General features: G+C 50.6%; 1 protein-coding gene across 1 annotated transcript; it reads left to right on the plus strand.

The window, feature by feature from the left end:
• The first annotated feature begins 987 nt into the window (after positions 1-987).
• UBE2L6 (ubiquitin conjugating enzyme E2 L6) lies at positions 988-12,774 on the plus strand. Its single transcript, XM_067748975.1, has 4 exons — positions 988-1,259; positions 5,188-5,283; positions 8,271-8,457; positions 12,005-12,774. The coding sequence occupies exons 1-4, from the start codon at positions 1,233-1,235 to the stop codon at positions 12,154-12,156; spliced, it is 462 nt and encodes a 153-aa protein (XP_067605076.1). The 5' UTR covers positions 988-1,232; the 3' UTR covers positions 12,157-12,774.
• Positions 12,775-13,472: the final 698 nt, after the last annotated feature.

The raw sequence follows: 13,472 nt of genomic DNA on the forward strand, positions 1-13,472 counted from the left end.
AGCCCAAATAAATAAATTAATTAAAAAAAAAAAAAAGTAAGCGAGGGAGTGAGCTCAGAACTCAAAATATGCGCTCAAAATATTTTCTGATTTCCTTCCTCCTCTGGACTGGGGATGGGGGTGAGGAAGATGGGTTCAGTCCTCCCAAAGAGTCTCATTATTACTAGGAGATTCTTCCCCAGATGCTGCTCCGTGCTCTGGGGCTGCTAGTCCACAGTGGCCTCAGCTTCCTGCTGGGGAAAAGGCCCTCTGCTCTTGAACAGGGGTGGAGACTCCAGGCTGTGTTTTGGGGCACACAGTAGGCCAGCAGTTTGTAATGGAGTGATGGTAAAATAAGGCAGGCCCCTTAAGTACATCTTGGGGCTCCCAACACCCCAACTGTCTCCCAAATCTAATATATAGTAGGCACTTACTAAGTATTAAACCTAGTAAAGGATTGAAGGGTCTACCAAACCCCAAAGCAAGAGAACGGATCCAACAGCGCCCCCTTGCGGTGCTCTGCATCAAGAAGTCACCTGGGAGAACCGTCTGCAGTTCCACCACCGAATGCTGGACAGCACAAAGGATTCCAAGCTGCCAGGGGAGGGGTCCTTGTCGGGGATATAGTCTACGCTGTCTCCCACCCATTTTTAGAGATGGAGCACATGGGCCTAGAGAGGGGAAATGATTTGCCCAGGGGGCTCTGGGAATTCGCTAGAGGGGCTTAGGGCGGCGGTCTGACGGCGGAGACCCCCGCGCGACCTGTCGCGGAGCTGCGCGTGCATAGCGAGCATCCTGTATTTGCTTAGAGCGAGTGTGTGTTTGGGGCGGCGGCTGAGAGGAGATGGTGCAGCCCCCGGCTGGGCCTCTAGCGGCGGAGCTGGAACTAGAACCCGGATGGGCGGACCCCGGCCCCGCGCCCCCTCGCGCTCGCTGCCTGGTGCAGGGCGGCCCCTAGCGGGACGCCGGGATCCGGCAACGCCGCGCTCTCCCAGGCCCGCCTGGTCTCACGACAAAAGAGCTCAAGTTCCGGGGATCCGAGCCCACCGCCGTGGGGACCGGGCGGGTCCTCCCCTCGGTGGCCTCGCTGTCTCAGCCGAGGCGGCGGGGAGCAGGTCAACCCGGTCCCCGCGGGTGGAACGGAAAGTGGGCGGGGCTCCCGGAGGTGGTGTCCCCGGGGCGGGGTGGGCGGAGTTCGCAGTCCGGTGCGCACTCTAGCTGGAGTCCGTCGGAGCTTCACACTCGGTCCCGAGATGACGGCGAGCAAGCGGGTGGCGAAGGTAACCGCGAGTAGGATGACCCCTTTGTCACGGTTCCGGTGACTTTCTATTCCGTCCTCCCTCCATCCCTCCTCCAGCTCTCCGAGCGCATTTGTTTGTCTGGGTACCAGGGCTGGCTGAATCCCTGCATCCCTGCCCCCTCCCCAGTGGAAGAGTGGGTCTACGAGAGGGGCCAGAGCTGGAGTTTGGGGAGCTGAGGACGTGTCGAACTGGGGTGTCGCTGGCTCCCTGAGCTGTGCTGGGAATGGGGATGAGCCACCTCCCCCCAGATTGGTTTCAGTTTCATTTCACTGCCAGAAACTTGTGATAACAATTGCGTGCGTCTCAGGTGCGGGAAGGGTTGGTTCCTTGGCGTCTTTTTTGGAGCCAGGCGTTCTGTTGGGGGTGGTGGCAGGTGCCTTTTGAACAGAGAGAACCAGGACAGGGTCCTTGCCTTGGAATAGCCCATGGCCTGCCCCATAGTTTCGTACCCACATTAGAGTCCCGAGAAGTATGCGATGCTGAGTGGGAGTTGAAAGCAACGTTCTCAGGGTATTCTCGGGAGGAAAAGATGCCAGGGAGAACCTAGAAGGTGTCCTGGAGCAGGTGGCGTGTATTCATTTGTTCTACAAATGTTGTTGAATGCCTCCTATATGCTGGTTCCTGTTCTAGGAGATACGGAGGCAGAGATAAACAAACCTACCCCTTCTGAGCTTTCATTCCGATCAGAGACACAATTTGAAGTGAGGTCGGGAAGGATGGGGAGTTGGCGATTTTCCCCAGGAGGTGGGAAAACCCAAGGTGTTTGGAGGACTGAGATGTGGCTGGGACTGGGGACAGATGGGGAAGGTAGAGCAATCCTGGGTCGGACACCCCTCAGGCTTTGAGGCTCTCAGAAGTGCCCCTCCTATGTGCAGGCTTGAGGGGGGTGAAGAGGGAGTGCTACCCTCAGCCTCTGAGAAGAACATGATCTGAGATTGGGGCACCCAGAGCAGGCTCAGCCCAGAAGGACTGAAATCTAGAGGTTGGCAGCAAAATAGGGCAGAGAGTCTTTCCAGCCAAGTGGGAAAGAGCTAGGAGCCAGTATTTATAGCACTGGCACCACTAAATGCCAGGTAGTTTACATTAGTTATTTCATCTCATTCTCACAGCAACCCTGTGAGATAAGTCCTATACCCCCATTTTACAGATGGGGAAGTTGAGGCTCAGAGAGAATAACTTGGTTGTCCTGGGTCACCCAGTAGGGAGTGATGGGGCTGGGATTAGAGCCCAGATTGGTGGGGCTCCAACCCATAGGCTCTTTCAGTGGCTTCCCTACTTTCATTTTCTGTTCCTCTGAGTCAGGTGATTTCCTAACAGGCCTCTGGAACAAACTGTGTGTCCTAGCTTGGCTTTCAGCATCCCCAGGCTTTGGGAAAGCCTTGAGAGAACTCATATACAACCAGTAAAGTCCAAGTTCTTCCAGTTATAGTAAACTTGGGGAAAATGTCCATTCCAGAGCTTCTCTGTCCAACCTGGGGCTTCATTCTTGCTGAAGAGTCACAGATGATACTGGAACTAGGACTTGTAGTAGCAGATGCTTCTAGTTTGGGGTAAAAGATAAATGAGGGGTCATAGATTCTGGGCAGAAGGCGCAAGAAGCAGTTTGTTGGCATGAACAGAGTTGGAGTATGGAAAGATAAGAAACAGGAGATAAGGGTGTGTCTGTATGTTGGGGGGCAGAGAAAGTTTAGATGGTGCGCAGTGGGAAGGGACCTCTCCCCAGCTGTGGACTGGCTTTGGGGACCTTTCTCTCTGCCTTTGTTTATACTGGGGCTTGCCAGCCTTGTCACTATTGACATCTTGGGCCAGATAATTTTCCGTAGAGTGTTTGTCGGCATCCCTGGCCTCTACCCACTAGATGTAGTGGCACTCCTCCATTTGTGACAGCCCCAAATGGTCATAGACATTGCTAAATGTCCTGGGGGCAAGTAGGTAAAGTAACCCCCCAGTTGAGAACCCCTGGTTTATACCATTTGGTGTTCCAGAAAAATATGACCTGCCCTTGAAAGTCTTTTTTTAAAAAATACTTTTATTTATTTACTTTTTATTTTTATTTTGGCCGCACCATGTGACTTACAGGATCTCTGTTCCCAACCAGGGATCGAACCCACGCCCTTGGCAGTGAAAGTGTGGAGTCCTAACCACAGGACTGCCTGGGAATTCCCTGAATGTCTTTTTATCTGTTGCTGTTTTTTTTTTTTTTTTTTTAATAAATTTATTTATTTATTTAATTTTGGCTGCTTTGGGTCTTCGTTGCTGCGCGCGGGCTTTCTCTAGTTGTGAAAAGCGGGGGCTACTCTTTGTTGCGGTGCGCGGGCTTCTCATTGTGGTGGCTTCTCTTGTGGCAGAGCACAGGCTGTAGATGCACGGGCTTCAATAGTTGTGGCACATGGGCTCAGTAGTTGTGACGCACGGGCTTAGTTGCTCCGCGACATGTGGGATCTTCCCGGACCAGGGCTCAAACCCGTGTCTCCTGCATGGGCAGGCGGATTCTTAACCACTGCACCACCAGGGAAGTCCCGCTGTTGTTTTTTTTTAAAGGTCTATTACAGTGGGGAGAGGCAGCATAGGGGTAGAGGGGTAAGAGGTACAAATCATTAGGTATAAAATAAGCCACAAGGATATATTGTACAACATGAGGAATGTAGCCAATATTTTATGATAGCTATAAATGGAGTATAACCTTTAAAAATTGTGAATCACTATCTTGTACACCTGTAACATATAATATTGTACAGCAACTATACTTCAATTTTTAAAAATTTTTTTAAAAAGGAAAGGAAGTATATTTTTTAAAAAGTCTATTGTTCCACAAGATGGACCCCAGAATGGAGAGAGGGGTTCTTTGGTCTAATACATTTGAGAAGTACTGCACGCTTGGGCTCATACCTTGGAGAATCACAACGCACAGTAACGTATTAAAGGCTTTGGGAAGTCCTGCAGGAAAGAAGTCTGTTTAGCCTAGTGTTTCCCAGTGTACTTGACCATGGAGCCCTTTTCCCATAATAACTATGAATCTTGCATGGGACGCACCGTATACATTTGCTCTCACTGGGCCCTCTGCCTTGGTACCTCTCCAGTTCTCTGCATGGTAGATAGACTCTTATTCATTCCGCATGACCCAGCTGACAGTGTCACCCTGCGTGAAGCTTTCCTGCTCCCCTCTCCTCTCCTTCCCTATTATGTGTCCACACGTTAGTCACATAATCACATCCGTGTTTCTTCCATTACTCCAATGAAGTTCTCGAGGGCTGGGCCATGTCTTAGTCAAGTGTCAGTAGAGGGTGCTATTGAGGAGAGGGCTGTTGGGGGAGCTCAGTGATGTCCAGTGACTGGGTCACCTTTCTGGGAGAGTGACACTGCTTGTCCTCTTGTTTCTCTGCTTGGTGTGTACAGTTCTCCTCTGCTATGGTCTGCCTGAGTCATTTCCCCTCCCCAGGCCTGGTCTGGAGCAGTTTGACAGGCACAGGGTGATGTCTTTGCTGCCTGTTCTGCCCTGAACACTGTAAAGGCACATCGTCATACTGGGTGCTATGGAAGGGAGGGAGGACCTCGTGACTCTCTAGGAAGAGGACAAGAGGACAGACATTAAGTACGTCGGTTTCAGGAGAAAAGGCTCCTAAGAGAGTTTACTCCCAAGTTGTAATATCTGGAAGCAGTGATGTGCGTGCTCCCTCCACCTGGTACTTACGGAGCTGGGGTGAGGCTAAACTTGGGTGATTCACTCAAAGCCCTGAGCACGGTGCCTGACATGTACCAAGTGCTCAGTGAATGGGGGCTATGACTCTGCCATCTTCTGTCCCCTGGGCGGTCCTGTTTGGGACTTGGACAGTGTGCTGGGGGGCAGGGGGGAGGGGGCTGAAGTAGGGGCGACTAGGCCAACTGCCCGTGCTCTGTCCCCCTGCAGGAGCTGGAGGACCTTCAGAAGGAGCTCCCCAGGTACCTGCGGAACCTGTTCAGCGATGATGCCAACGTGCTGGTGTGGCACGCTCTCCTCCTGCCTGTGAGTATCCACAGGACCATGGCGGGGGACTGGGGTCACTTACGCCAGGAGCCTGGGCAGGGAGGGTTAGGACTGGGCAAGAATCTTCCCTGCCTTCGAATCCTGTTTTGTTTTGTTTTTGTGGTATGTGGGCCTCACACTGTTGGGGCCCCTCCCGTTGCGGAGCACAGGTTCCGGACGCGCAGGCTCAGCAGCCATGGCTCACGGGCCCAGCCGCTCCGCGGCACGTGGGATCTTCCCGGACCGGGGCACAAACCCGTGTCCCCTGCATCGGCAGGTGGACTCTCCACCACTGCGCCACCAGGGAAGCCCCCTGAATCCTGTTTTTCACTGGAGGTTATCATTGGCAGAGGGGGTCTCTCTCTGGATTGATTGCTTCTGAGGTTCAGGCCGACTGATGAAGAGGCTAAAAGCCTTTTGGATTTAGTAAGGGACCCCTTCTGCAAGCCAGTAGCTACCACGCCCACCATGGAAGCTTCAGTAGACAAAGGGCATTAAAAAAAAAAAAAGAAAAAGAAGAAGAGATCTGTTGGGTCTTTGTCGAAGGATAGGGATGAAGTTCCTGTTTCCCACAGTTGGTAGAATTTGCTGCCTTAGACCTAAAATGTGTTTTGTTCTCTTTTAAAAATTGTATTTCAGAAAATTATTGTTACATATGACAACACAGATAACTCATCTCTACTATTCTGCTTTTTCTCTGTTTATTATTAAAGATCATCTCGATAGAATCTCCCTTTGAAAGTAATATTCCAAAGGACCTATCAAAGTGCAAGATGTCTATTGTATCATCTAATTATTAGTGACCACAGATATTTTCTTTGAGAAGTTCATCTATATACCTTTGGATACTAGGAAATAAAAATGGAAACAATTGAGCTTTTTATTAGCTCTTTGGAATTTAATGGGAACAATTCATTTGATTATTTAGGATTTGAACTTCTTACTGACAAGGCAGTGGCTTGGGTTGTGCCATTTTCCTTTATTTTTTATATTTTTAAATTTATTTATTTATTTATTTTGGCTGGGCTGGGTCTTAGTTGCGGCACACAGGATCTTCGTTGCGGTATGCGGGCTTCTTATTGCGGCATGCATGCGGGATCTAGTTCCCGGACCAGGGATCGAACCCAGACCCCCTGCATTGGGAGCGCAGAGTCTTACCCACTGGACCACCAGGGAAGTCCCTGTGCCATCTTCTCTTTCAACTGACCTGTAGCCCAGAACAATGGAGAACGGCTTGAGTCAGGGCAACCCTTGACCCTCTGTCATGTCCTGTGGGCTGCTGGGTTGAAACAGTCCACCACACCTGCTCTGGGCTGGAAGAATAACAAAATGCTTTATTTAACTCAGGACTTCGGAAGAAGTAGGGCTTTCTCAGCTGACCCTAAGGTGCAGTGTGAAGCCCTCTGTCTGGTCCAACTTCCTCATTTTCATAGATGAGGAAACTGAGCCCCAGAGCTGCTCAAAGCCACACAGCAAGCTCGAGGCGGAGCCAGGATGGGTTCCCAGGACCCAGGGCTCTCAGCTTCATGGCTCCGCCACCTCCTTCCTCTGATAAGACCCGGGCAGCCCAGCCTGCAACCCCTGCAGAAGGACACACAGACGCTCTCTCGTCCTTTTCTGAGGCCTCACCCGTGGCTTTGTGTCTACTTCCCAGGTCCCAGCCTCTTCTTATTATCGAGAACATGAAAGCTAAGGCATTTTCTTTATCTGCCCAGCATTTGCCCCAGCTCTTATCTCAGACACACCCAGGACCCCTACGGCTTCCTTTCTGCCTTCTGCTGAGGAAGAGGAGCTCTCTTAAAACCTTGAGTCTACGCTTGCATACCTGTGTCATTCGGACTGTCTTTGCCCTGTCTTCTCTATCACGAAGGTTCTGGAAGGTTTTGGAGCTTTGGAACCAGCCTGAAGGCCCCTGTGCTCTATGCGGGGGTCACCCAAGTCCTGAGGTTCCGCCCCACTAGGGTTGTAGAGTACTGCCCATGTGTGGAGAAGTCAAGTTGACAGTGCTGAGATCCCATCCTAGCACTGTCACTGTGGCCCTGGGCAAGTTACTTATATACATTACACTTGAGTTTCCTCATCTGGAAGTGGAGATGCTAATACTCAGGAGTTTTCATAATACTTATCCTAATAGCTGACATGTACATAGTGCTTGCCATGTGCCAGGCCCTATTCTAAGCTCTCAACATAAATTAGCTCATTTAATTCTTACATAAACCCTATGAAGAAGTCTGTTATTTGTTCCGTATGGAAAAGCACAGAGAGGTTGAGTTACTTGCCTGAGGTTACACAGCTAGGAAGGGGCAGAGCCAAGAGTCACACTCAGGCAGAGGGGCTCCAAAGTCCACGTAACCCCTACACTGTGCTGTATGGGCTAACGTGTGCGGAGCCCTTAGCACGGGGTGGCACAGAGTAGATGCCTAGGAAAGCCTTCTTGTTGCTGGAAGTCTAGAGCGTCTTCTACTGGCTCCTGGCAACTGGTCACTCCAACTCCGAGTTCTTTTTTTTCTTCTTTTAACATGGCAAAATACACATAACAGTATGTACCATCCTCATCATTTTTATGTTCTGAGTTCAATGACACGAAGTACACTCACATTATTGTGCAGCGATCACCACCATCCATCTCTAGAACTGAAATTCTGTGTCTGTTAAGCACTGACTCCCCGTCCCTCCTTCCCTCCAGCATCTGGTAACTAATTTTCTAGTTTATGTCTATGAATTTGACTATTCTAGGTACATCACATAAGTGGAATCATACAATATTTGTGTTTTTTTTTTTGGCTCTAGCTTATTTCACTTAGCACAATGCCTTCAGAGTTTGCTTGTGTTGCGGCATGTCGCCATTCATGATTCTTCCTAGGAGTGGAGCAGAGGATGCCTGGGACCCTGGGGTGGGGGCGGAGAGAGGGGGAAACCAGATGCAGGTCCTAGAAGGAAATGAGCAGCGGTGCCTCGGCACAGAGCTTGATCCCTCTCCTGCACAGGAGAAACCTCCCTACAACCTCAAGGCCTTCAACCTGCGCATCAGCTTCCCTGAGGAGTATCCATTCAAGCCTCCGACAGTGACATTCACAACCAGGATCTACCACCCCAACGTGGACAGCAACGGGCGGGTGTGCCTGCCCCTCATCAGCAAGGAGAACTGGAAGCCTTTCACCAAGACCTGCCAAGGTGGGCCTGGGCCCTGCCTAGAGGGAGGGACCTGGACTGGATGGGGGAGGGGGTCATGGGACCGATTTTCACTTAGAAAAGCCCAGAAGAAAGGAGATAAAAATTGTGAGTTGGGCTTCCCTGGTGGCACAGTGGTTGAGAGTCCGCCTGCCGATGCAGGGGACATGGGTTCATGCCCCGGTCCAGGAGGATCCCACATGCCGCGGAGCGGCTGGGCCCGTGAGCCATGGCCGCTGAGCCTGCGCGTCCGGAGCCTGTGCTCTGCAACGGGAGAGGCCACAACAGTGAGAGGCCCGCGTACCGCAAAAAAAAAAAAAAAAAAAAAATTGTGAGTCTCAGCTGAGCCTGTCATCAGATAGAAGGGGTGTGTCCTGAGATCCTGGGCTGGCTGACCTGCTCCTGCCTCTGTTCTCATACCTGGGCAGGTGGGAGAGAGCAGCGTTGCTCTGGGTCAGGGGAGAGAGAAGCAGCTGGGCTATAGAGGGAAGGGCTTGGGATAAGAAGGCCGCATGCCCTGTCTGGGGACCCTGGTGAAGTCTTCCTTTCCAGGGCTCAGTGCCCTAAATGACAGCTGAGGGGACTGGCCTAACAATGATAACATACATCACTTAATTAGGCACTTGGGCACTGTGCTAAGAGCTTCACATGCCTTTTTTTTTTTTTTTGGCTGTGTTTTGTAGCTTGCGGGACCTTAGTTCCCCGACCAGGGATTGAACCTGGGCCCCCAGCCCAGTGGAAGCTCGGAAGCTCGGAGTCCTAACCACTGGTCTGCCAGGGAATTCCCACATGCCATTTTTTAAAAGTTCACTTTTTTCTTTTTCTAAAACAAATTTATTTATTTATTTTTGGCTGCGTTGGGTCTTCGTTGCTGCACGTGGGCTTTCTCTAGTTGCGGCAAGCGGGGGCTACTCTTCATTGTGGTGCACGGACTTCTCATTGCAGTGGCTTCTCTTGTGGCAGAGCACGGGCTCTAGGCACGCGCGCTTCAGTAGTTGTGGCACGTGGGTTCCAGTAGTTGTGGCTCGCGGGCTCTAGAGCGCAGGCTCAGTAGTTGTGGTGCACAGGCTTAGTTGCTCTGCGGCATGTGGGGTCTTCCCGGACCAGGGATGGAATCCGTGTCCCCTGCATTGGCAGGCCGATTCTTAATCACTGCACCACCAGGGAAGCCCCACTTTTTTTCTTTTTAAGATTTATTTATTATTCATTTAATTTATTTTTGGCTGCATCGGCTCTTAGTTGCGGCTCGTGGGATCTTTGTTGCGGCACACGGGATCTTTCCTTGCGGTGTGCGGGCTCTTCGTTGTGGTGCGTGGGCTCCTCTCTAGTTATGGCGTGTGGGTTTTCTCTTCTCTAGTTGTGGCACGTGGGTTCCAGAGCGCGTGGGCTGTGTAGTTCGCGGACACAGGCTCTCTAGTTGAGGCTTGCAAGCTCAGTAGTTGTGGCCGCAGGCTTAGTTGACCTGTGGCATGTGGGATCTTAGTTCCCTGACCAGGGATCGAACTTGCATCCCCTGCATTGTAAGGTGGATTCTTTGTCACTGGACCACCAGGGAAGTCCCAGAAGTTCACTTTTTTATTTGAAGTGTAGTTGATTTGCAATGTTGTGTTAGTTATACTTATGCACATGTGTTCAGTTATACTTATGTACATATATTCTTTTTCATATTCTTTTCCATTATAGTTTATTACAAGATATTGAATATAGTTCCCTGTGCTATACAGTAGGACCTAGCTGTTTATCTGTTTTATATATAGTAATGTGTATATGTTAATCCCAAACTCCTAATTTATCCCTCCTGCCCCCCTTTTCCCCATGGTAACCATAAGTTTGTTTTCTATGTCCCTAAGTCTGTCTCTGTTTTGTAAATAAGTTCATTTGTATCGTATTTTAGATTCCACATACAAGTGATATCCTATATTTGTCTTTCTCTGTTTGACTTACATTACTTAGTACGATAATCTCCAGATCCATCCATGTTGCTGAAAATGACATTGTTTCATTCTTTTTTATGGCTGAGTAATATTCCATTGTATATATGCACCACATCTTCTTTAACCATTCATATGTCGATGGACATTCAGACTGCTTCCATGACTATTGTAAATAGTGCTGCTTGGAACATTGGGGTGCATGTATCTTTTTGAATTAGAGTTTTCTCTGGATATATGCCCAGGAGTAGGATTGCAGGACCATATGGTAGCTCTATTTTTAGTTTTTAAAGAACCTCCCTACTGTTCTCCATAGTGGCTGCACCAATTTACATTCCCCGCCAACAGTGTAGGAGGGTTCCCTTTTCTCCACACCCTCTCCAGTATAAAAATTCACTTTTTTATTCCATATTACGTTTTTGGTATCTATCCATTGATGACAAATTGAAATTATAATGGAGTAAACATAGTTCAGGCACACAAAGATGGAGTTGGGTAGCCATTGAGGACCTGGTCTGAGACATGTCCCTGCACCACTGAGAACTTGAACTTTCTAACTCAGGGACACCAGCCATTTTTAACCCACCAACTTCATTTAACCCCCTCAGAAGCCCCCTGAAACAGTGCTCTCGTTAGCTCCATTTAGTAGTTAGGACACCGAGGCGCATGAGAGGAGAAGCGCTTGCCTGAGCTGGCAGGTGGCAGAGCTGGGATTCGGAGCCTGCTTGGGTGCCTCTGGAACAGCACCGTCCAGCAGAACTTTCTGCGGGGATGGAATCCTTCTGTAGCTGCCCTGTCCAATGCCACGGTCACTAGCCACGTGTAGCTTTCGAGCACTAGAAATGTGGCTGATGTGACTATGAACTGCATTCCTAACTGTAGTGAATTTCCATTAATTTAAATTGAGATAACTCCCTGTGGCTGGTGGCTACCATAGTGCGCACTATGGCTCTAGAGCCTATGGACGTAATCAGTGTGCGATCAATCCTGCCTCTGGACCAGCTCGGGAGTTCTTAACCCTGGAAACAAGAATCCTGGGGGCGGGGATGGGGAGGACTGGTCCTTGGATGAGCTTCAGGAGGTCGGTGAAGTGCTCTGGACCCAGAACCACACGTCTGTGTGTACGCGTATGTGCACGTGCCTGGGGAGGTGGGCCACTGCCTTCACCAGGATTCCAAAGTCGCCCGTGAAAGATTTCCAGCCACGGGGCAGCAGTGGTTTCCAGTCTTAAGCCTCAGAATCCTTTTTCCCAAATAAAAGTTGTTTTAGAATCCTAATAACACAACAGAGAAAAGCAAAGTGCTTCTTCTCGAAAAGGGAATAGAACCCAGAAACCCTGTTTATCTCACCAACCCCCATGATGGGTAGCTTCTGTGACACCGTGAAACATAGTTTGAAAAGCACTGATGTAACTGGTTATGGCTTTGGGCATCATCAGTGAATGTGGTAAGAGGCATTTCATTTGGTTGTAGCGTCATCCTAAGACATGGAACCTCCTGGGGGGATCTCCCAAGGAGTGAGTGTGACGTTTCAGGGGATCTGGGAGCGGGCAGCCATCGCTTCCTTCCCAGGATTTTTTTCCTTCCATCCTGACGTCCTGATCTGACCTCTCTCCCCAGTTTTGGAGGCCCTCAACATGCTGGTGAATAAACCAGAGCTGGGGCAGCCCCTTCGCTTGGAGCTTGCCGACCAGCTGACACAGGACCCGGAGCTATTCAACAGGAGGGCCGAAGAGTTCACCCTCCAGTTTGGAGTGGACCGACCCTCCTAACTCTGCCTCTGGCCCATCTCTGCACTGGATACTTTCTGTGTGATGGACGGACACATGTCATGGGCTAGGGGCCAGAGCCCCTTTGTGGTCCATTTCCTGCTCATTTCTTCCAAGTTTTCCTTCTTAGATTGTTAGTCATTTGTGTGTGTGTGTGCGCGTGTGCGTGTGTGTGTGTGGTGGTGGTGGGGCCGCAGTTATGTGTGTGGTATGGGGATCCGCTGGCCTCAGGTGTGCTTTCCCCACTTCCTTTCTCTGCCCCAGAGCCAGGGGCATTCAGGTTTGCAGGGTCGCAGGCCAGCTCTCCAGCGCTCTGATGTGGGAAGCCCGATCCTCAGAGACTCAGGCTGCCTGGCAGGCCGGCTCGCAGGAAATGAGCCCAGCAGCCAACCAGAATCCGCTGAGGGCCCAGGCATGGGGGGTGCGGGGAGGGCAGAGGGGCAGGGGGGAGTATGGGAGGGAGGCAGGGCACAGGGAGGAGGGACTCCTACTTACGGTTGAGTGTTTTGTTGATTGAGTGATGGAAAACAGCCAGACCGCTGATAGACATGTATAGATGCAAAACCTTTTCTCTTCCACTGATGAATCATAAAGTGAAGAAACTAATCTCCGTCCCAGAAATCTGACTACATGGGGTTTTTTGTTGTTGTTGTTTTCCTTTTAATTTTTTTTTTTGGCCACACAACCAGGGATCGCACCCACACCCCCTGCAGTGGAAGCGCGGGGTCTTAACCACTGGACCGCTGGGGAGGTCCCCTGACTCCACGGTTTTTAAACCACTTGCTATCCCATTAGGTTGCTGGTTCCTAGGGACCAGCCTTTAGGCGGGGAGGTGTTTCCCCTCCAGCTTCCAGTCCACGGGAGCCACGGAGACCATGTGTTTGCCCAGCTATTAAAGCCACAGATGGACCGTGGAGTCCAACTGAGTGTTCACTGAGGGGACGGGTGGTTAATCGGGAGAAGAGGAGGCTGGGGATTTAGCTGCAGCCTAGCTAAAGGTGTGGCCCTGCTCTCCATCAGCTGAGGGCTCGCTGGCCATGAGGACTAGACCACCCTTGGCCTGAGCGGTCGTCGACGCGTCCACAAGGATAACATCCCCATTTTTATAGAGGAGGCAGCCAAGGCACAGAGCGCTTCAGTGGGTTGCCAGGTCCACTCTGCTGATCAGGGCAGAGGCCACCCCTCCAGCTGCAGTGCCAAGCTGGTTGGGTTTTGTTTTTGTGTTTTTCATGAACTGTTCTCATCAGCGCACATGCTCCAAATGGCTGATAAAGCCAGACAAGATTGTTAGCGGGAAGTTATACTCAGCTCCAGGGTTC

Source organism: Pseudorca crassidens, chromosome 9 (genome assembly GCF_039906515.1).
Source record: "Pseudorca crassidens isolate mPseCra1 chromosome 9, mPseCra1.hap1, whole genome shotgun sequence".
Taxonomy (NCBI): Eukaryota; Metazoa; Chordata; class Mammalia; order Artiodactyla; family Delphinidae; genus Pseudorca; species Pseudorca crassidens.